Source organism: Danio rerio, chromosome 21 (assembly GCF_052040795.2).
Source record: "Danio rerio strain M-AB ecotype USA chromosome 21, GRCz13ab, whole genome shotgun sequence".
Taxonomy (NCBI): domain Eukaryota; kingdom Metazoa; phylum Chordata; class Actinopteri; order Cypriniformes; family Danionidae; genus Danio; species Danio rerio.
In genome coordinates, this window is record NC_141041.1 from 40401146 (window position 1) to 40425835 (window position 24690).

Genomic DNA, 24690 nt, shown 5'->3' on the forward strand with positions numbered 1-24690 from the left:
AAAACACTTTCGTTACCTTATAATATGATTCCCATGTGATTTTCTCTTTTGTGTGATACTAATCTGCAATAATTGATCAGGTGACTGATCTGTTGTGTCTGATAAAATAGCAAAAAATGGTAAAACTCAACTGTTTGACTCTGGGCGACTTGTGAAATGAGGTTTTTTCAAAAAAAAAATAAAAAATAAAAAATAAAATAAAATAAATAAAAAGGGTTCCTTTAACATTGACTACGGTTATGAAATGCTTTAGAGGATTTAATTGTTCACTGTTCATTCACATTGTTGAATGGGACCTTAAAGCAAAGTGCTACTATAAAGGATTTGTGAACTAATAAATACAGTTGAGGTCAGAATTATTAGCCCTCCTTTTAATTTTCTTTTCTTCTATAAATATTTCCCAAATGATGTTTAACAGAGCAAGGAAATTTTCACAGTATGTCTGATAATGTTTTTTCTTAGAGAATGTCTTATTTGTTTTATTTCAGCTAGAATAAAAGCAGTTTTTAATAAAAAAAATAAATAAATTAAATTAAGGTCAAAATTATTAGCCCCTTTAAGCTATATTTTGTTTTTGATGGTCTACAGAACAAACCATTGATATAACTTGCCTAATTACTCTATCCAGCCTAGTAAGTTAACCTAATTATCCTAGTTAAGGCTTTAAATGTCACTTTAAGTTGTATCGAAGTGTCTTGAACAATATCTAAAATATTATTTACTGTCCTCATTGCAAAGATAAAATAAATCAGTTATTAGAAATGAGTCATTAAAACTATTATGTTTAGAAATGTGCTGAAAAAAATCTATTAAACAGAAATTGGGTAAAAAATATAATAAACAGGGGGATAATAATTTGATAATTTTAATAATTTGATGATGATTCTGACTTCAACTGTATATGCACAAGTTGAAGCCTTTGTTTTACAATGGCAAACAAACAGACACTGAAAAACTACTGTAAAACCATTTAATTTAAATGTCCATTTTTAAGGTTCCATCAGTAAACCCAACGCCCACATTTGAGCACTGGCTGCAATGCAGTTACACAAAATGCAATACGGTTACAATAATATCTACTGAGTTAATGACAAAAAACACAAACTGGAGGGTGGAAATATCGACAAGCTTCAATGCTATGACTAGACAGATAAAAAAAAAAAAGTTGGTCAGGCTACTTTGATATGACACATTTATCTCCCTTAAGTCATGTGACCATTTAAGTGACCATACAAACTTACATCACACCATCCAGTTAGCATATTATGTTAGTGATAAAACAAAACATGCATGTAAACATGACTCCTGTCCTTTATTGTTCGTTTTGGAGATTTGAAACGAAGCTGAAAAAGCGTGTTCACTTATAAACCTCGTTTTTTTTCTGCAGTTTGAAATAACTTCTCTTTGGAATTCGGATTTTTTTTCCTTTTGAGAAAAAAAATACGGGTTTACCATTCTGTAGCATTCAAAGCTCTTTATTAATTGATAATTAAGTATGGAAGCTTTTTTTCTGCAAAGTGATAAAACAATTAGACAAAAAATGTTTTATTTTTGTATTCCAAAGCAGAACCAAACTTCCATAAACACAAAGACACTCAAACATAGGTCTCAAATTTGATTTCTGGAGAGCCACAGCTCTGCAGGGTTCTGTTCCAACCCTAATCAAACACAGCTGATCTAACTAATCTAGGTGTTCAAGACTACAACGTGCTATTAGGCAGGTGGACGTGGCTGGAGCTAAACTATGCAGAGCTGCGGCCCTCCAGGAATTGGGTTTGAGACCATTGCTCTAAAGAGCTTTGAACGTCAAGCTGAAAATTTGGGAAAACAAAAACGACATCATATGCACTACTATTCCAATTAGATATGAACAACAAATTCTAATTTCCATATTACCAGTTTACTTATAGGAAGAAGTGTGATCAGGCAGGAAGTGAGGTAAGAGGATCGTCATGCTTGCCTGAATGCTTTTTACTGACATGTTGAGGTAACCACTGTTTTTGAGCAGTGCTAGAATTTCTTTTTTTTTCATCCTCCAGTAACGACCCACTATAAAGACGTGTAAGATAATGGATGCAAAACAAAGAGAAGCTGATCTGCGAACAAGAGTTTCCAAACTCAAACCTTTTTTTTTTTTGAGACACAACTTCTCTTCAGTGCTGAAGATGTCATTGATTCTGCTTCTTTGAGAGGTACCTGTGGGACAGGAAAAGAAATATATTATTTTTTATGTCACGTTTTTATTGAAATTATTTTAAAATATGCTTGCTAAATGCATTACATTGTAAAAGTTCATAGAGTTTACTTAAAGTCGCTGTGAAATCTGATGTATAATACAGAAGAAAGCAATTCGAATTATAGATAAAGTGGGAAATTTGGAGCATACAAAGTATTTTATTTTAAAGATGAAGACAGTTAAGGTTACTGATTTTAATAAAGGAATAGATGTGATCATATATAAATTCAATTCATAAATTCTCTTTCCCAGTTTAATGAGTTAGTCGTAACTATGTCACAAATGATTTTCCCATGGATTTTTTTCAATCAGGTTCAATTCAGGACTTTAGGCTGGCCATTTCATTTTTAACAAAGTTTTCAGCTTCAATGAACGCAGGAAAAAAAAAAAAAACAATGTTTACAAAATGAGCTTCTGATAAACATTTGCATTCAATTTGCCATGTAGCTTTATTACTTCTAGTGTAGAAATCCACCAAACCATGACATTTTGTTACCCAAAGATACACATTCGGTCATCATTTACTTGCCCTTAACTTATTTCAAACCTTTATGAGTTTCTTGTTGAACACAAAAGAAGATACTTTGAAAAAAGCTGGAAACCTGTAACCATTGTCTTCCATAGTATTTGTCTTTCAAATACTGAAGTTAATGGTTACAGGTTTTCAGCTTTTTTCAAACTATCCTCTTTTATATACAACAGAATAAAGAAACTCATAAAAGTTCGGAAACACTTGTGAGTGATAATTGTCATTTTTGCGTGAACTATTCCTTTCAATTTAAAACGTCAGAAGTTATGTTTAAAGCTAGGAATAAATTACTTATGGAAAGCAACGAAAACATTTCAAAGAAAGACTGAGTGGATATAATGTAGCAAATTTTAGGATATTGAAAATGTGGACATGAAAAGTATTAAAATCAATCACAGAATAGTCTGAAAAAGATTTTAAAAGTGTCCAGATAGTAAAGAGTTGAAAGAGTTAAATGTTTAGAAAAGGAATATGTGGCCAAATTTATTGAGATGATTTAGTTAGTGGATGTTAGCAGTACCATGTAAAGTTTGGGTTTATGTTATAAAGAAAATATACAAATTAAGAACATATCATTGGTAAGGATAAGAGATGAAATCATTTGAGTAGTGTGGAATTGGGGGTAATGAGGTGGAAAAAACAATGCACGTCATTTCCAAATGGTTAAAATCAATTGTTCTTTTTGAAATTACACATATTTAAAGATGTTCTGTTTATTATGATGTAATGAATGTGTTTGAATAATTGTTTTTTAGGAGTTTAAAAGTGTGATTATACTGTTTGAAATAAATCAAATCAAAAGTTTTTAGACGTTAGTATAAAATTCGCATTAAGAAGATACAAACATCAAAAGACTACAGTTCTACTGTGTATGGCCACAGCCATGTTACACTGCAGCCCAAGACCGGTTACTCACTGAAGCTAAGCAGGGCTGAGCCTGGTTAGTACCTGGATGGGAGACCACTAGGGAACACTAAGGTTGCTGTTGGAAGTGGTGTTAATGAGGCCAGCAGGGGGCGCTCAACCTGAGGTCTATGCGAGTCCTAATGCCCCAGTAAAAGTGAAGGGGACACTACACTGTCAGTGGGTGCCATCTTTCGGATGAGATGTTAAACTGAGGTCCTGACTCTCTGTGGTCATTAAAAATCCAATGGCACTTCTCGTGAAAGAGCAGGGGTGTAACCCCGGTGTCCTGGCCAAAGTCCCTCTATCGGCCCATACGATCATGGCCTCCCAATCATCCCCTTCCACCGAATTGGCTCTATCACTATCTCTCCACTCCACCAATAGCTGGTGTGTGGTGAGTGCACTGGCGCCGTTGTCCTGTGGCTGCCGTCGCATCATCCAAGTGGATGCTGCACACTGGTGGTGGTGTGGAGAGACCCCTTTCATGATTGTGAAGCGCGTTGGGTGTATGGCCATACACAATAAATGCGCTATATAAATACACATTGCATTACTTTACATTAAAAGACTACAAAGACAACAATCAGGGTGTCCAAACTCGATCCTGGAGGGCCGGTGTCCTGCAGATTTTAGCTTCAACTTGCCTCAACACACCTGCATGGATGTTTCTAGAAAGCCTAGTAAGAGCTTGATTAGCTAGCCCAGGTGTGTCTGATTGGGGTTGGAACTGCTACGTTCACACTGCGAGGCTTAGTGCTCAAATCTGATTTTTTCTCAGATCTCATTTTTTTGCATGGCTGTTCACACTGCTCTTATAAATGTGGCCAATATCAGATTTACAGTGTGAACATATCATGGTCCTAAACTGACCCGCATGCGCAAAAGTGCATTAAGGAGAGCACAAAATGTCTAATTATGCACACGTGTGTTCTGCATGAGTAAGCACGTTGTCAGATCATGCTTATTACCCTTTTCACAGACAACCGTGGTTTAATTCATGAACTGTAAATGATTGTTCTGCTACTACTAATGTGTATTTCGGCATTTGACACCTAAAATAAGTCTCCTGTGATAAAAAACATTGATCGTTTGTGATTTATGACAAGCGCTGTGCGTGGCGCTCTGACCATCGGTGTAGTGAACTCATCAAGGGTTAATGAGCAGCCGCAGACTGAATTCTGAAGGTGGAGTTGGTTTATCTCCGTTTGCGGAGATATTTAATTTGACTTCGTTATAAACAGCAGACACGTGCAGAAGTGCGGTTTGGGTGCTCGAGCACCTGCCCTTTTTTTTCTCTCGGAGAGAAAGTTCTTCCTCCTTTGCACCCGAATCCCCTATCCGCAACACCCACGATGCTTTTCGGCTTCGTGATCGACCCGTGCCTTAATCGTTAACCAGATTAGTTAACAAGCACCAGTTATGCCTTCAAAATCTTTTTCAACATGAACAACCAACTTTCTGTGGTACTGTAATCGCCCTGTGTGCTATTCTACTGTGCTGCTGAGGGGTAGATGATGTCTGTAGCACATAATGATTACGCATGTTGCTCGAAGATTATGTAAAAGTCACATGAAGTCCGACATATTATCGCATACATATCCCATTGCAAAACATCAGATCTGTGTCTGATTTAAGACTACATATGAAAGTGGCACAGATCTGAGCTGAAAAGATCAGATTCCATGCGGTTTGGGCTGTTCACACTTTCATCACCCGAGTCACATGAGGGAAAAAAAAATCAGATTCGTGCCACATTTACCTGCAGTGTGAACGTAGCCTAAATTTTGCAGGACACTGCACCTCCAGGGCCGAGTGTGGACAACCTTGGCGTAAATGGATCAACAATTTTTTTTGACATCACCTCATACATCAGTTTCTCATCAAATCTTTTGACCAATTAAATTCTTTCAAGTGTCTGACATAGCCCACCCCCTTCAAGATGCTATTGCTATATCCGCTTGGGCTCAACCACACTTTCTTGTCACTGTTTTGGAGCACACTAGTTTATAGATATATTTAAAACTAAGAAACTAAAAGTAACATCTAAAAAACTTTATTTTAATTTCAAAGCACTTGTAAAAGTCCTTTTAGAGACTGGCAGAAACCTTAAAGACGGGAAATAAAATGAAATACTGTATGCTGATTTCCACAATAGGGCTTTTAACTTTTGATTTACTGTGTTTGTGAGCCTGTTATATAGTATTTTGTTGACATCACCTTTCCCAGTGCTTGTGGTTAAGACCTGAGAAGTCATCAAGTTTAGCGATTTCCTTCAGATACTGAGACAGTTTGTAGAGCTCTTTGTCCTTCTCGCGGTTTAAATGTGCCTTCATGAAAGGTCTGATCTGTGACCAATACAAATGAAAAAATATGTTTAAAAAGCATAATATGCCTTCTTCTAAAACAGAAAACAAAGACAAACTGTAATTGAACAATAGCACTGGTAGGAGAATAAAATTCTTCAATTATGATTCCTTCTTTAACAGTTCTGGATTAATTCTGAAGAATCTGTTGTGAAAAAGTGTTTGCCCCTTTACTGATTCCTTTTTTTTTTGCATGTTTGTCACACTTTAATCAAACAAACTCAAATGTTAGACAAAGATAACACAAGTAAACACATCATGTAGTTTTTAAAGGAAGGTTTTAAAAGCAATATCTAAACCTACATAGCCCTGTGTAAAAAAAAAGTGTTTGAGATATTAGATATTATTAAATTTACCTCAATTATTTTAAGGAAGACATACCTACAATGGCTTCAGAGTATGATTTTATATTAAAATAGTATTTACATTCACCCACTGGCAGCCAAAATCCACGCCTTACACTATGAAGCGTGTATGCACTGGGACTATTTTTATATTGTTGATTAGCTGCTGGGCATTTCACTCTGTCTCGTGCTGAAGGCAGTCTTCGGTGCACCGCGATGCAGACGTGGACAATTCGGTATCGGTTCAGTAATAATCATAACCGGTTATTATATACCGACGTCATTTATCTCCAAAGCGTTCTGTCGCGAGGGAGGTGAGCGCGAGTATTTACAACACTCAGCCAACTCAGGGCTGGCCCGTGGTATAGGCACCATAGGAAAATGCTGAGGGCGCTGTATATCCAGAGGCGCGCCAGAAATGAGCGCAGTTCAGTTAGTTTTGTTTTCGATATTCCTGACACACATTCAGTTATAGACGGCATTAACTCAAAAAACTCTTACCCTAAAAAGATTTAAAGTGTGTTTCCTACAAAAAGACAAAGCTGATGTTACGTTTAACAGCTGTCTTTCTTTTTTTTCGCTTGACATTAAGAGCACTGCTCCGTTTAAGCCCTCGCAATATGCGTTTAGCCGGGAGAGCTCGCGCTGAGAGGAGCTCTCAGTAAGGGACCGTCGGAAAAGTGCTTCTTTTTTCCGCTTTTCTGCTCCGCTCAGCTCGAGCTCTCCCTGTTGCGAGGGCTTAAGTGTGTGTGTGTGTGTGTGTGTTTGTTTGTTGCTGTCTATGTTTTTTTATGTGTTTGAATGAAAGACAGTGTGGTGCTGTGAGTCTGTGTGTTTATACAGACAGCATGTTATAGCCTCCCCCCTAAAATATAATACTGTATATGAAAAGCATCGTCAATGCACCGTGATGCACCAAGATATCGAATGGAACCGAATCGAAGGCATGATAATCGTAACCGAACCGTACCGTGAGACCAGTATAGGTTCACACCTCTACGCAACAGACTGTCATCAGTCCAATCAGCGCAGATTAGCTTCGTGCTAAGGAGGGGTTTGGGAACAAATGAATTACTGAACGATTCATTTGGGAGTCGCTGGGATAATTAGGTAAAAATAAATGCAGATTACAAGATAATAAAAGTATTTTTTGACCTTGCATGCATATTAGACTGTTGTTGGAGACCCTTACAACCAAAATATGACCCTATTTCATGTATAATATGGGCTCTTTAAAATGGTGTTTTAAATTAAAAAATGCTTTTATTCTAGCTAAAATAAAACAAATAAGACTTTCTCCAGCAGAAAAAAATATCGTCAGACAATATTTATATATTTACAAATATATATTTTAAATATTTACAATAAATATTTAAAAAAGAAAAAAATCTGTAATGACTGACTTCTATAGAAGAAAAACAAACACTATGGAAGTCAATGGTTACCGGTTTTCAGCTTTTTTTCAAAATATCTTTTTTTTTCTTTTGTGATCATAAGAAAATAGAAACTCATAACATAAAAAACTCACAAGCTTTCATACTATTTGCTGATCAGTAAATAGTTTGTACATTTACATTTTGGGTGAACTTTGATGAGAAATTAACTTAAACCTCAAATAAAACATACCTTCAGTCCATTCTGTGGATTCATAAGGAAGTTTCTTCCAATGTCATCGAACATGATTGTGTTCTTTCTGTTGTAGAACTCACTATATTTACCCCATATGACTCCCAAAGGCTTCACCTATAAAGTATAAAGGAGACGTTATGAACTAATAGAACTTTTTATTTTAAAGTGGAATATGTCTGACCTCTACGACTCCTCTTTTAGGTGTGTGTACAGTGATCATAGCTGCACTGTCCAACATGAAGGTGATCTTGTAGTTAGGGTTGTCCGTCACCCCCAATTCCTAAAAGACCACAGATAAAGCAGACATTTTAATCTGAGTAAAAGAGGTTATGGATTTAGAAACAAACACACCAATTACCATCCAAAATATATTTAGGCAAACAACGGGTTTCTCAAGCCAGGTGGCACATTAGATCAGGGGATCATCTCCTGTTTCCAAAATGCATCACAAACGTAGTTAGCTCGTTAGTTAGTTTATTTATATGGCACATTTGTTACAACACAACGTTGCCCAAAGTGCTGAACACAATCAATATTAATTAAATAAAACCTACAGCACATATATACCAATTAAAACATAAGGCAAACCCCTCAACATTAAAAAGGCTCAAATGCTAAAGAACAAGGATGGAGTTTCAGAAGCTTTTTAAAAACAGATAGAGTAAGATACAGTAGGTAAGGTGGTGCCAGATCATTTAAAGATTTATAAACAAAAATTAACAGTTTAAAACCAATCCATGACCTAATAGGCAAAGAACTGGGGATATGTGCTCATACAGTACTTGCGAGTCCCTGTCAGAAGTCTCATAGCTGCATTTTGTACTAATTGCAATCTATTTAAGGCATTTTGACTAATACCCACATATAGAGAGTTGCAATAGTCCAGTCTTCCCAAAATAAAAGCATGGATCACCTTCTCAAGGTCATTATAAGAGAGATATGACCTCACTTTTGCCAAAAGTCATGAATGGAAAAATTTAATTTAACAACTGGGTTTACTTATTTGTTAAATTTCAGATTAAAAAAATTGTAAATGAAACCCAAGGTTTCTAACAACAGGTTTTTGATAAATTGATAGCTCACCAAAACCTAATAAATGCAGAAGGGTTGCTTGAGAAACTTTGAGTTCTCAAACTGCTTGAGAAACTGTTCTACTATGAAAATTAAAGTATTGCTCTTTAATATAGTTTTACCTGTCAACATCTAACTTCAATGACTAAACAGAAAAAAAGTAAATGGAGAAATAAAAGATCTAGTTACCTATCAATACAGACTAATGCTACTTTGAGGATGCTTACCAAATGATTTTAGCACCAGTTATATCAAGCATATCGCTTAAAATAATAATTCTGTAATGATTTACACACCCTTTACTAGTTTCTTAGAATTTATTTCTTATGTCGTAGAAAACTTTTTGTAAAATGTTGAAATCCTTTGACTTCCACTGTATTGATGTCTTCTACCATGGAAGTCAATACCGATTTCCAAAATTCTTTATAATATCTTCTTGTAAGTGTGTTCCAAAAATTGCATACTTATACTAATTATACTACAAAAATGGCATAGAATAGTGCATAATAGTGCACTTACACTGAAAAAGTGCACTTTAAATACCCAGATGTTGCACTTATTCAACTTTTAAAAAGATGTGTGAAATGCTGAACACTTCATGCACTCAACGCTCGCAGCTTTGCTTATGTAGAGGAAGGGACAGAGCTATCGGGCAATGTATTTTGGATTGTGCAAGCTAAATTCTCCTATGTGAGTGATTATGCTGCCTCCCGATGGTGGTTGTACTAAAGGCAGGTATTATTTGCCCATTTATTTCACTAATTGACCCTTTGCCAAGCCACACCCGAAAACTTAGCTTAGCAACCGAAGCTACGCGCAGGAGGTCTGCCAACTTTCGAGCGAGGAAAACAAGCCAAAGTGTTGTGTATATAGATTGTGCAAATCTAGTATCCTAAAAGTTTGGACGAGGTGGTGGAATTTTTTTCCCCTTCCAAAACTTAAAACCCAAGGGGAGAAATGCCAGCGGGGATCAAGCTGTGTGAGTGGCGCTAAAAGAGCGGGGTTAAGTAAGTTTTGTTTTCGATATACCTGACACATTCAGTGATAGACGGCAATAACTCACACACCTCTTACCGCAAAAAGATCGAAACTCTTTCTCCTACAAAAATACATAGCAGGTTATGTTTCCCAGCGGTCTTTCTAATTTTTTCCGCTCGATATTATAAGCACTGCTCTGTTTAATCCCTCGCAATAGTAGTCATACTAATAGCAATCATATTTCAATCTGTTTCAAGCTACGACTATTTGAAATTACATATCAACAGAACAAAACCGAGATGTGATCACAATCTGATCAATATACTTCACCTGCAGCAGCTTTTCAGTAATTTATAAGCCTTATGTTCAGGTCAGAGCTACAGTTCACTGATGTTTTCATCTGTCTTTTAGAGATTTAGTCATTGGTGATGATGTTATAGTGGATTAGTGTCTGCTTTTATATTTGGTGTCGGATTATATTTGATGGAAGGGAAAATATATTTTTTCACTTCTGCTATTTATAATTTGCATTTCAATCTATTTATTTTTTTCTACTTAACTGCAAAATAGAATAGAAACTTTATAAAGAGCACACAAAATTACTGACAGTTGTAGGTACTGTAGAGTGTTATGGGTCAATGATGCTAATATTCGGCACAAATCCATTTATTTCCTCTTTCTGCCTGTTCTTTCTATGAATGAATTATGTAGAAGCACTGTCTGTGCGTGCTTCCTCGTCGGTTAGTAACACTATATTTCATTGCACAACAATAATCTATCCGGCTTTTTGGCAAAAAAAAAAAGAGAAACTACAGTTTAATTTTTTTATTATTAGATTGTTTAAATTTCACCTCTCCTGCTATGCATGAATTAAGTTATTAAATGGTCAATGTATGAGGCAGCTAGGTTTAACCTAGCTTCAATTTTGCTTAAACTATTTTCTAGTATTCGTTTGCCTATTATGTCATGAATATACCCCTGTAATGCATACTACAGTCCTTTTTTGTCTGGCTTTCTCAAATACGCATCTCACCTGTTCACCAAAAATGACAACTTATATCCCTGGCAATGTCTGACACCGGTGCATAAATATTGTAATAGATGTGCTAGGCAGGAAAGCTTGACAGGCGTAGCAACAGTAACTAAGAAAGGTGGGGCTTAGCGAATGGTCAATTTATCAACTGTACTATTGTTAATCAGTACTATTGGAATGTGAGACTTTTAACCAGAACAACAAAAAATGTTTCTGAAGACAATCACCTACAGCACCTTTAAAGGTTCAGGACACCCTGGAGAACTTTTTTTTTTATATATTAACAGATTTGTATGTGTTGAGCATCAGTTAAAACAATGTTAGCACCTCTCAGCTTTAATTGTGGGGAAAACTGGATAATTTTGAGCTTTTGTCAGCTAATTTCAGCTTCCGGGTTTAAAATGATTTTTGGGGAGATCAAAATCGGCGACGGAGCGCAGTACTGCAAGTGCAATGATGACGCGTCGGTTTCTCATTATTATTCAAAGCGGAGTTTCCTTATCCTATGAGAAGAGCCGGCTGCTTAATTATTCATGAGAGCATGACAGCACATGCTTTCCGAAGGCAAGGCAGATGCAGACCTGCCAGACCAGTGCCAAGCTCAACCTTTGAGACACGGACCCACGGGCACGAGAATGGCGGATGTTGTCTTGTATCAGGAGTTCATTCGCATTCAGACACATCGCCGTGCTGCTGTGTTTGCCTAAATCCTCCAGATTACCAGCAGGACTAATGGTTAAAATAGACAGGTCAGGACACCTGCTCCACTGAGTCTGCATTTAGATCTATGATTCAGACCCGGGGATTGAGGGAGAAGTCCTCATTTATAGTGTTTATATGAACACGATTATCTTTATAACGATATAAATTGTGGTTGTCTGTATATGAAATTACGAATAATAAATGTAGCAGGGCATTAAATGACTGTTTATTTCTTTGCATTTTAACTTTGTAAACTATAAACTCATGCGTCTCATCACTGTTTATCTCAACTTGTGAGCTAACTGACATCAACAGTTATTCGCTCCCCTTCTCCCCTGCTGGCCACGCCCACTCCTGCCCTATGCTCGCGGAGCTCCACGCCCATTAATCATGCATCTTTTGAAAAAATTCTGAAGTAGAATTTAACCGAAAGTGGGGGGTGTCATGGCCCTTTAAGGAATTGTGTGGAACCTAACATCTTTACAATTCAGAAGTAAGAAATTCCGAGTTTTTTTTTTTATTATTATCTATTTATTTAGACCTATCCCTTTGATGTGGCAAACAAAAAGAATATTTTATAAACTGACTTACTTTCATTTTAGCATCAATCCACTTCATACTTGTTGCAGCTAAACAGGAAACGAAAGAGAAACATTAGATCGAAGTCTCGAGGTTCTTAAGAAGATTTAGGAAAACGTGAATGTCACGCTGGATGCTTACACCAGATGACAATATCAAAGTCCTCATATGCCGATGTAAGAAACTCGTGCAAGAATGGTCTCATCAGCTCATGGCCTGTCTCTGCACATGACTTATGATCTATATATGAAGATAAAAACCAATAAAAACACAAAAACACACACAAAAATACACACAGTCAAGCCCAAAAAGTTTATACGTCTGGCAAATTCTGACTTAAATATACTTTTATTTAACCAACAAATTTTTTGGACCCCAAAAGAAAATAAGACGATGTAAAAGAGGCATCGCTGTGGGGAACAAAATATTTCTCAGCTTTTATTTACATTTGATAAAAAAATTTAAGTCAGAATTTTCCAGGGGTATGAATAATTCACGCTTAACTGTACATGGATTTGTGCTGCATGCCTTATCAGATTGTTTGAGTCACCAAAGTTTTTACTCACCAAAGAGTGTGTAATCAATATCTAGAACAAGCAATCTTTTTCCTGGCCTTGGGGGATTTAACTCCTCAACTTTATAATCTTTCACCCGGCGAGCTATTTTGGCCAAATTCTCCTCTCTGCATAAAAGGAAGACAAATAGTAAACACAACAAGTCTGTGTGCAGTCATTGGCAATTGAAAGATGGAAATAACTTCAGCTATTAAAACACACAAAGGTTCAACAAAGTGAGATGCCCACACTGTAAATTGCTACTACTACTAATAATAATAATAATAAAAAAGTGACCAAAAATCTGTTGGGGTGGTTACTTTAGAAAGTAATAGATTACAGATTACAAATTGCCCTATTTAAAATGCAACGAGTAGTGAACCTTTTCAAGGACTTTAATAAAAAGTAAAGTAACTGATTACATCTGAATACTTTTTAATTATAAATTAAGTTTCTAATGGATATTTTAACTAAATTATTTTCAAGCATTTACACCAAGCCGGTGTGATCTTACAGTAGCTCTGTTTACTTCTGTTTACTACTGTTTAATCTTCAAGATTAAGATTATATTAATTTAATTTTAAAAGTACAGCCACCACAAAACCAGAACTTATAACAAAAATAGTTTACAGTTGTTACAAAATCAAAATTTTTGTTGGTTATGCAGGGTACTTTTTGTGGCATTTGCAATAAAAAAAAATACATCTAAGCTATTTTTGCAATTTTCATTTTTAAATCGAAGCAACTTAAATCCAAATAAAGCATATCTTAGTGATCAATAAAACTGCCAGTGAAACATGTAGTGCAGAATTGTTAAGTTCAATTATTTACTGTAAATAGCATGCTGTACCAAACAGAAACAAATTAAAGTATATAAAAAAAATCTAATAAAACCAGGTGTTACATATTTAAAATACTATAGTAAATTATAGCAAATCGTAAATATATTTACAACTCTTCATTAATAAATTACACTACATAATGTTGTATCATTAGTAACTACCATGAACTAATAGTAATTACCATAGTATACTTTAGCCTTTACTACTGTAAATATAGACCTCCTCTCCCGTTGTCAGTGTTGTTACAATAGGCAGGTTAAAAAATGCAACACTGCCCTCGGTCATCTTTCCATCAAGCAAGTTTCTTGTGTCAGCACAATGACTGGTTGGCGACATCACCGACCAGAGCGAGATATTCCACCAGTCTTTACTTCATACGCACATCCAATACCTCAGTTTGTCACGGGACATGAAAAATATGTTGCTGTATGAAAGTGAAACTGCCGAACTGTATTCAAAACTGAAAAATTTTAAAATGCTACACCCGAAATTACATGAAACACTGGAGGAAACGTGGACAGCGTGGTGACTCGATGACATTAATTGATCTATGTGCTATAACATGTAAAACGGGATCATGAAAGGAACATTTAAAAAGCAGCTCATGTAAACACCTTTATAATATTATTGTCTTATTCAGATTAAGGGAAATATTTTGATTACTGATGTCCATGTAAACGTAGTCACTGTTAAAAACAGTAGTACTTCCATATACATTTTTATAGAAATCATGATACTTGTGTCTTTTTTAATGTTTCATGGTTGGAATTTTTAAAGTTGGCATCAAACGGAAGTTCATTCTCCTTTTATTCCTAGGTACATCCAAATAAAATGCTCCTGAAATTAGAAAGACAAATGTTGGGCGATGGATGATTTCATTCTTCGTGAACCAGTTTTATTGTTGGAAGATGGTAATCGCTAACAAAATGGAGAAAGACTGATGAATGGATGAAGGCAAAGCAGAATCAAGATACGGCCTGATAGCCCCACCCTAAAGGTATTCCATGTGACCAGAAGTCATTTCGAGGGGGGAGGCAGGTTGTGATATTTTATTAAATATTTAGTGCACAGATAAATCATTTACAAGTACTACTATATACATATATAAAAAAAAGAAAAGTTATTTTGATTTCATGCCGACTTTAAATAACAATTCTTATTACGCAAAAAAAAAAAAATAATCTCATAAAATGTAAACGTATGAACACAAATAAATGATTGAATAAGAAAGAAAATGGGCTTTACTGACCTGTTTTCAACCTCAGTCACTTCCTCTTCAATGTCAAAGTCATTGACAACATCATCATTTTCTGGTGGAGGCGCCAACACATCTTCCTATCAAAAAAACATTTTTTAAATACCAAAATTACTTTAGTCATTCGCTCAGTGATGACTACAAGAAAAATATATATAAAAATTTTTTTTTTAAATAAAGAAAACTAGAAAATAATATTACCCACCAGACTTTCCTCTCGGGTGCCCATCATCATAATTTTGGTATTGGGCTTCAACTTCAAGTCACCCAGTTTGACATTATCATCCGCTGGTTTACCTGACAAAATACAGTCATCTTTATACAGAAAAAGCAGTCTTTACTAGAGATGCCGCAATTATCGGTATAATACCATTTGTTCTGACCTCCATGGTTCAATATGCATATAGATATTACCTTTTTTTTTTTTTAAGTTTTGCATTAAAAAAATAAAATAAAATAAATAAAAAAATGTGTATTTTGCATTTCCTCAATTCCTTTATTTACTCTCTGAACTGACTCTACAGTACAGTGCATGCGGAAAGTATTCATAGTGCTTCATTTTTTCCACATTTTTTTATGTTACAGCCTCATTCCAAAATGAATTAATTTCATTTGTTTCCTCAAAAGTCTACATACAATACCCCATAATGACAATGTGAAAAAAAGATTTTTTAAAAATTTTATTTGCAATGAAATGAAATTTGCATATTCATTTAAAAAACTAAAAACAAATAAATAATTTTTTTCTTTTTTAAATCACATGTACATTAGTATTCACAGCCTTTGCTCAATGCTTTGTTGATGCGCCTTTGGCAGCAATTACAGCCTCAAGTCTTTTTGAATATCATGCCACAAGCTTGGCACACCTGACTTTGGAAATTTTTGTCCATTCCTCTATGCAGTATCTCTTAAACTCTATCTGGTTGGATGGGAGGCGACGGTGTACAGCCATTTTCAGATCTCTCCAGAGAAGTTTAACAAGATTTAGGTCTGGGCTTAGGCTGGGCCACTCAAGGACATTCACTGAGTTGTTGTGAAGCCCCTCCATTGATATTTTGGCGGTGTGCTTTGGGTCATTGTCCTGCTGGTAGATGAACCGTCTCCCCAGTCTGAGGTCAAGAGCACTCTGAAGCAGGTTTTTATTCAGGATGTCTCTGTACATTGCTGCATTCATCTTTCCCTCTATCCTGACTAGTCTTCCAGTTCCTGCTGCTGAAAAACATCCCCACTGCATGATGCTGCACCACCATGCTTCACTGTAGGGATAGTATTAACCTGGTGATGAGTGGTGCCTGGCTTTCTCCAAACGTAATGCCTGGCATTCACTCCAAAGAGTTTAGTTTTAGTCTCATCAGACAAGAGAATTTTGTTTCTTATGGTCTGAGAGTCCTTTAGATGTCTTTTGGCACATTCCATGTGGGAAGCGGCTTCCATCTGGCCACTCTTCCATCCAGACCTGATTGGTGTATTGCTGCACAGATAGTAGTCCTTCTGTAAGGTTCTCCTCTCTCCACAGATAAATGCTGGATCTTAGACAGAGTGACCATCTGGTTATTGATCACCTCCCTGACTAAGGGCTGGTGAGAGTCCTGGTGGTTCCAAACATCTTCCGGATGATGGAGGCCGCTGTGCTCATTGGTACTTTAAGAGCAGCAGAAATTTTTCTGTAACCTTTCCCAGGCTTGTGCCTCGAGACAATCCTGTCTTGGAAGTCTACAGACAAATCCTTTGTCTTCATGCTTGGTTTATGCTTTGACATACACGGTCAACCCTGGGACCTTCTATAGACAGATGTATGTCTTTTCAAATCATGTCCAATCAACTGAATTTACCACAGGTGAACTCCGACTAAGCTGCAGAAACATCTCAAAAATGATCAGTGGAAACAGAATGTACCTGAGCTCAATTTAGATCCTCACGTCAAAGGCTATGAATACTCATGTACATGCGATTTTTCAGGTTTTTTAGTTTTAATAAATTTGCAACACTTTCCAAAAGTCAATTTTTACATTGTCATCATGAAGTATTGTGTTTAGAATTTTGAGGAAATAAATTAATTTAATCCATTTTGGAATAAGTCTGTAACATAAAAAATGTGGAAAAAGTAAAGCGCTATGAATACTTTCCAGACGCACTGTAGCTATGTAGCTCAGTAATGGTTAACCTTTTATGCAGTGATATTATTTACAGTATGCAGTGCTATTTGATTGTTTTTTATTTTATGTAACTGAAAAATCTGAAAAGCTGTTTATTTTAGCATTATCTTTGCTATAATGTATTCATTGGGTTTTGCTTGTACATTTTTTTTTCCTTTTAATTTTTTTTTTTTGACAGTAGGGCTGCACGATATTGGAAAAATCTTGCCATATTTTGTTTTTACGCAACATATTGCAATATGAACACAATTTCGCCAGATGGCTTGAATATCTTTATCTGGAGATTATTTATCATTTTAGATTAATCAGGTTGATTCTGTAGGGAAGAGCATCAGCATAAAATCAAATAAACAATCCACAAGCATAGAGAAGTACAATAAAAAAATATATATACAATTGAAATAAACGTGTTTTATCGTTTTACAGGTCGAACAGCATTCATGTACAGTATATGAATATTAAAAATAATTCCTCATGCCTGAATGCTTTTAAAATAATCACAGGCCTCAAAAACACATGCAAATGATACTTTTCAAGAGTGAAAGGAGAGGCGGACACTAGTTTTATGATTGCACACGAGTACATTCACCAAACAAATAAATAAATAAGGAAAAGTAAACATCTAGCCTTATAGGCTGGGGTCTTTTTGCGTACGATCGCCCTTATGTTTCCCTTTTAAATGTAAGGCTGTTGCATAAAATAATAAAGTTTTAATTTATAAGTGGCATTCTTTGCTGTGTCCTCCTTGATGTTTCAATAGCTCATAATAATCTTTACACCATATTAAAGACACAGCAAACAGTAAAGGTTTTCAAGAGATTTCGTCAAGTTTAAAAGGTGTGCTTGTGCGCGTTTAGATGCCTGTATGTGAATGTGAAACCAAGCAAGAGAGCGCTCCCCTCACAACTCTGTTGATGCTGTGAGCAGCTTTTTTCTTTTTATTTTGTTTTTGCAAATAATAGACAATATGAATACAACATAAAGACATAAAACTTAACAAATTTCCTGTCCACTTTTTTAGAATCAAAACAATAGTGTCATATCTTGATAAAATGATCAAGAAAAAAGCTAAAATTTTTATCTTGATAAAAGAAGCTTAAACTACATTGAAATAACTTAAAGAATTACAAATATCGGATATAATAAAAAAAATCGCAATAAATAAATGAGCTAATAAAAAAAAAAGCTAGCTATAACAATGTAGAAACATACAATACACAAATCAAACCGTTTTAAAGCCACATTAAACTTTCATTTTATAAAAGCCTGTCTGAAAAAAAGATTTTAGATATTTTCTAAAAACAATAAACACTGGAGGAGGTTTGAAATATTATTTATAAAGTATTTAGATACATTGATAGTAATCAAATCATAGATAGCATTTTTTAGGTGAGTGAAAGCAGAAACTAGGCTACTTTTTTTTTCTGTCAAGCGCAGCGTGTTCTGTGTCCTCAAACAAGTCTTTATGTTTTTATATGATGTAGTAAAATAAAAAAAAAGAAATTTTAAATACATGAAGAGTTTTATTAGTGAAAAGCTGCTGAGTGCAATAAAATATAGGCTATATTTTATTACTTGCTCTTATGTGCTGAAATACTTATCACTTTCCTTAAGATCACAGAATAATATGCAACATCTTTAAATAAAGGGGAATTTCCAATTAAGTGTCATATAGTCATAAGGAAAAATGTATATGTTCCAGGGCTCTCCAGAGCATTTGGGCTGAATGTTTGACATGCAGAGTCTAAATGAGGATGTTATAAAAATACATTTTCTACCGATGTGTTAACGGAGAATTTCTGTGGTGTTATATTATGGATGGTGCGCTTCCTGTGCTGGGGAGACAATGCTAATTGTGACAATGACACTCAATGTTCAATGCCAATAGTAGGTCGGCGAGTAAATGAATATAATGAATGAGAACACACAGGCATGTGCGTATAGACATATAATGTTCTGCTGTACAGTAACGTGTTATTTGTTTGTTTCGGTTGTTTTCATTTTAATAGTTCGTGATGATGTGTGATGGTGTGCTTTATCTGCCTTATTCCCGCTGAAATGGGCAGGTTGTGTGACGTTTGATTCAGGGGACGTTCTGGGGGCGGCGGTTACATGACGCGCTGCGAGCTTCTAGCCTGACAGTGGAAACGCGACATGATTTCGGCCTCACTGCTCAACCTCCCGGATGATAGGCCGGCTCGATAAAAGCCTTGGGTCGCACTGGCCCGACAGTGGAAATGTGGCTATTGCAATATCAATGTTATGTAAAAAAAAAATGACCTATTTGACAGTGTTTTTTTACTGAACATATATACCAAAAACTGAAAGCCAAACCAAAATCTGAATTGTTGCACCTCTAGTCTTTACACTGAATTCCGAACAGACCCAGACCTGCTTTAGTGCCACCTTAAATCTCTGTGTAAAGATGACTCAAGATCTTTTTTTTTTAAATTTTGTTTCCACTTTTCCGAATTTTCCTAATGGGTATTAGACATTGCTACTGTTTTCAGTGGCACTCACCTTTCAGTTTCAACCCCAGGAGCTTTTGTCTTTCTGGCAGGACTCCTGTGAGCGATTTAATGGACTGTTTCAGATCCAGCACAGTGTCTTCCTCGGACAGCGTATTAATGGAGTACTCCTGCCCTCCCCACTTGATAATAACCGAAACTGACATGCTGGTGGACGAGCTGTGAAGGACAGTTTTCTGTTATTTGCACGTCAGCATGTCATAAACCACAAACCACCCTTGTGCACAATACATGCATCGATATTTACAGTTGAAGTCAGAATTATTTATATTGCAATGTATGATAATTTTGCAAATATTTGATTCAAATGATCTCATTTAACAGATTTTCCTTACATGCTTATTGTGATTTGCACACAAACTATGTACATTATTAAAATTTTACCCCCCCTCTCTCTGTTGTAGTTTTACAAAAGAAAAAGTTATTGAAAAGAACAATTGCCAGTAAAGTCACTTAAGTTACCCAACCTATTTTCTGCTGTTCTTACGCTATTGTACAATACAATTGGTTGAGACAGAATAATAATTATTATGTCTGTTATTTGCAGTATTTTCGTAGCAATTTAAACTCCCCCTTCAATACACAACAAGAAACAAAAAGCTTTAGCTGCATATACTCTGTGTAAGAATGACTGGGTGTGTTTCTAATCCTCGGCCATACACACAACAACCACAGATTTATTTCAACAGCTGATGTGTGACAAGATAAACGTGCTGATTTGCATTATCACTAGTATGCTTGAAATATAAACATCATGTCTGTTGTCCTAAGATCAATTATGTCAGGTTTCTACTTTTATTATTCTTATACTTGAATGTTAAAACGGCCCTCCTATGAATTGTCAGTCACTGAAATAGCCCCCCACCAATTTGAGTTTGAGACCCCTGCTCTAGGGACATCAGAGACTTATTTTAAATCTTGTAAAAAGTGGCATAACAGAAATTCAATAATCAAATAAAATGGCATAAACTTTATTGTATAAATAAGTAAACAATTAATCCTTGTTAACGTTGCAAACTTTATCATTTTTGCGTCTAAATGGTTTAAATACACTTGAAATAGCTCGGGATCCTTGGATGTGGACTATTTTAGTTTTGCACATTGAGATATCGATGAATGAATCAATATATTGTGCAGCCCTAATAATAAATGCTGCTGATATGGTATTAAAACATAATAAATACACACACACACACACACACACACACACACACACACACACAGAGAGATATATATATATATATATATATATATATATATATATATATATATATATATATATATATATAAATGTATAGACTACCTTGGCAACACTACACCAACATAAGCAACAGTAGAGGTCCACTGGTGGTCAATACACAAGACAAATGGGTCAGGTGCTACATATCTATACAAAAAAATAAAGCAAAAAAAACAACCTCATTTAAAAGCCTTTCATAAACAACTGTGTAGACTGTATAATATTACATTTGCAAATCTTTTTTGTCTACAAGTGTAAATAAAATAATTTATTTGTTTTTACCGAACATATTTTGTTAAAGATCTTGATGGATGGATGTGGAATGTTGATGCTTGAACAAGCATGTATGTATTAGCTACTTAGCTTTTTGAACTCATTAAGTTATTTTGCATGCTTAATGCATTAATTGGGTGTGATCTAGCTGTCGTAACGACGCTGTTAATTTCTCTAATCATTTCATCCTGAAACAATCTAAACCACGCTGAGAAGAAGAATAGGGTAAGGTTTGTCACTTACATAATAGGCAGTTCATTCAAGCTCAGGCTGACTGCTTTGGGTACCACAAGATTTGCTTTGTTCTTCTTCTCTCTGCTTATGACGGCCTGTTTACTGTGCTTACTGCCACCTCCCGGTTAAGAGTTTGTCGTGTAGTACTTTTTTATTTCTCCTTCAATGCAGTTGTTTTGTTTTCCTAAGTACTTATCATTGACAGGGTGCGGTTTTGTTTTTGTCGTGTTTTGAACTGAATTTACAATTTGTGCAACTTAATAAATCGATTTTATTAGTTTCATTGTAAGCGGCGTCACCGAGTTCCTCCTCCGACTCTGTGAATCGGTTCATTCAAACTGTTGATTCAAAGGAGCCAATTTTAAAATGACTCTGTTTAGTTTGTGTGCAACAGAATAGTGCTCGGCTTTGGGTTCATGAGTTTTTTTATTTCTTAAGTTGCACAGATGTATTTCTAGGAATAGCCAACAATACATTTGAGTCAAAATTATAGATATTTTTTATTGTCAAAAATCAATAGATATTAAGATTGTAAGTTACAAAAAAGTTTTGTAGTCCTGTAGGCTCACATGAAAAGAACTTACAATGATGTAATGTTACAGCAGTGACAAGATAGTATTAATAATGTACATAAAAAAACAACAATACTAACACAACAACAAGTATCTAAAATGTTTTCAATTCTGCATATCTTGTTTTCATGAAAACAGATGCAAGACTAATAGACAGTGAAATCAAATAATAATAATCACCCCCCCCCCCACACACACACCACCCCTTATACATATAATATACTATATACTAATAACTCGCTTTAAATATACAAAAATAAGAATAATTCATTATTTACATTAATTGTCAATATAACCTTGTAATTATCAATTGTTATTTTATACCAGTGAATCAAATTTAAAATTACAAAAGAGCATTGTGGTGAGTCATCTTTAAAATTATTATTATTATTATTTATCTTTTTGGAGAGAGAAAGAAAAAAAATTGTTTGTTGACTATATTTTATCAGTAGAAAAATATGCCAATGTCTCTATTACACAACCGGTGAATCACATACAACTGTAAGCTGTTATATTAACCCACAAAAAAAACTAAGATAAACGTACAAAAAAAACAAAGGCACAAAACAGCAGTGGTGGAAAGAGTACTGTAAAATCATACTCAGGTAAAAGTTTCTCAGGTACCATTTCTTGCCCCAAAATATAGTGCAAATACAGTAAAAAGTATCTGTTGTAAATATTACTCAAAAAAAAAAAAAAAAAAAAAAGAAATTGTGAAAAGTAGCCCTTTAAAAACTACTTAAGAGTGGTGAGTTGTGAGTATGTTGTAAAAAGCGATGTACTTACATGTAATTTCTCTCTCTCTCTCTCTCTCTCTCTGTGTGTGTGTGTGTGTGTGTGTGTAAACGTAACATTCTGTAGTGCATTTATTTATAGTTAAGGCCATTTCGGTCATCATACAGTAAACATCCGTCATCTTTTCTTCATAACATACTGTCAAAACAGTCTCTCGATCATTGTGTGTAAAGATTTTAGACATTTTCTTGGACACTTTTAATGCTTCCAAACAGTTTGTTGCATTCATAAAGAGCTCATGTCTTGAGGTAGTTCATTATGATGCGATTTACTTTCTATGTGTGATCTGATTAGACAAGAATAACAGGACTGATTTTTCTAATTCCCCTAGACAGGAAATACAATAAAGTAGTGACTGCATTCAACAACAGCAGTAAGATATCAATAAAATTCCCCACACAACAGGAGTTTTACTTCCGGAACAGGACCATTGAACCGTGAATCGTTCAGACCAGTTTTGTGAATCGCTGCAACTGATTCTTTCGGAAGATTTTGTTCACTCGCTTGAAAGCGGAAGTGACGCAGTGAAGCCGGCCAAAGCAGTTCTTCACGTTTTGGAGAAGTATTCCGTCTAATTGTATCATTTGTGGCTGTTCAACACATTTTCCGAAAAGATGGGGGACCCCGTTACCGAATACGCGTCACGACTTCAGCGTCAGGTCAGCTTTTTTCTTCATTAACATGTTTAAACAATAGTTCAAGTTTAAAAGTTGTGTTCCTTTATCCATGTGTTTCTCGTGCTCTGACGTAATAGACTGAAACGCTCATCCAGGTCTGACAGTCGTCATCTCATGCATCTCCATGCTACATTTTGCACATTCAGCTCTGTAACGTTATGTTTGAGTTTAACGTTAGTTGTTTCTTTTAATAGTCAATACTATATTATTAGAGTGCTTTACAAATATATAAAGCATCATAATGTAGAGAGCTATAGTTAAAATACTGTACAATAATGCATAATGAAAATGATGATGCCTACAGCTGATGCCTAAAAGGTAATTACTCAAACCATTCACCTTTATAGGAAGATAATGAAGTATTACATTTTTAGTTAAAGTGAAAGTAAAACAGAAGTGTGCAGGTTAATAAACAATATGGTTGTGATTAGTTGATACCATAAATAGGTTGGACTTTGAAGCGTTTTTATAACTGAGCTGTGTTTGGTCTTTGTTCTTAAGCTGTTTGAGATTTTCTGCCTTCCAAACCACCCATACAGGAAAGAGAAATCAAGTTGCTCCAAGATGAAATCGAGAGATTGAGAGATCCACATGATTTAAACTTGACATCTTCACAACTGGATGAGCTGCGGGAGGAGAATTCCCGTCTGAAATACCGCCTCAATATTCTTAAAAGAGTGAGTGTGATGTGATTTTTATTGTTATATGCCCACTGGTCTAGGTGTTTGTTTTTATGTGTGCGTTTTTACTGCTTTGTGTGTGTGTGCGCATTTGGATAGGCTAAATAAACAACACAAATCCAAGTATGGGTCCCACCACACTTGGCCACATATCACAACTTTACCCTTCCGATCCTTCTCTTTTTCCCTTTTCCTAAACGCTCCTAGATTGCAGAACTTGACCTTTAATGCCTAGACTAATAATATGTAGGGCTAATATCTAAAAAAAAAAAAAATCAAGATACATACTAGACGCATGAAATAGCATAAGAAATTATGTCTTGTTTTCTGAAAAAAATTAAGTGATTGTTTTTTTTAAAGCAAGAAAAAAATCTTAATGAGATATAATCTCAAACAGAAGTTTTAAACATCACATCATTTTCTTATGCCATTTTCTTGTCTAGTAATCTTGATTTATGAGTTTTTAGATATTTCGTCAGCTTAAAATGATACGGTTCTATTTGACATTTTTTGT

The 24690-nt window shown here is 35.3% G+C and overlaps 2 protein-coding genes across 12 annotated transcripts in view; one reads left to right on the plus strand and one right to left on the minus strand.

Annotated features, from left to right (window-relative positions):
• Positions 1–956: 956 nt before the first annotated feature.
• Positions 957–21524, minus strand: ublcp1 (ubiquitin-like domain containing CTD phosphatase 1). 9 transcript variants are annotated; one of them, XR_015519724.1, is made up of 13 exons: positions 21462–21515; positions 21009–21092; positions 19698–19864; positions 15227–15318; positions 15016–15101; positions 12937–13052; positions 12512–12610; positions 12383–12420; positions 8189–8287; positions 8005–8121; positions 5889–6016; positions 1789–2196; positions 957–1637 (listed from the first exon to the last, which is right to left on the minus strand). XR_015519724.1 is itself a non-coding variant. In NM_001002319.3 (12 exon segments), coding segments are annotated over 10 exon segments (957 nt in total). In that variant the 5' UTR covers positions 19852–19864; positions 21009–21092; positions 21462–21524; the 3' UTR covers positions 957–2168.
• Positions 21525–23337: 1813 nt separating this feature from the next.
• The window catches only part of rars1 (arginyl-tRNA synthetase 1), a 51469-nt gene continuing 50116 nt past the window's right edge, over positions 23338–24690 (plus strand). Inside the window, exons 1-2 of one of the 3 annotated variants that reach the window (XM_087299330.1) lie at positions 23338–23814; positions 24036–24173. Coding sequence is in view for 1 of the 3 variants with exons in the window: in NM_200048.1 (NP_956342.1) it covers positions 23434–23478; positions 24036–24173 (183 nt within the window). In the remaining 2 variants the exon portion in view is untranslated. 3 annotated transcript variants of the gene reach the window in all.

Excerpts from the sequence above, each read along its gene's own strand:
- ublcp1 (XM_087300340.1), bottom strand. The coding sequence starts at position 21,289 with ATGCTTGTTCAAGCATCAACATTCCACATCCATCCATCAAGATCTTTA. Across the intron at positions 15,102-15,226 it reads GCACCCGAGAGGAAAGTCTG|GAAGATGTGTTGGCGCCTCC; the intron begins GTGGGTAATATT and ends TTTTTTTGATAG. Across the intron at positions 13,053-15,015 it reads GTGACTGAGGTTGAAAACAG|AGAGGAGAATTTGGCCAAAA; the intron begins GTCAGTAAAGCC and ends CCTTTTATGCAG.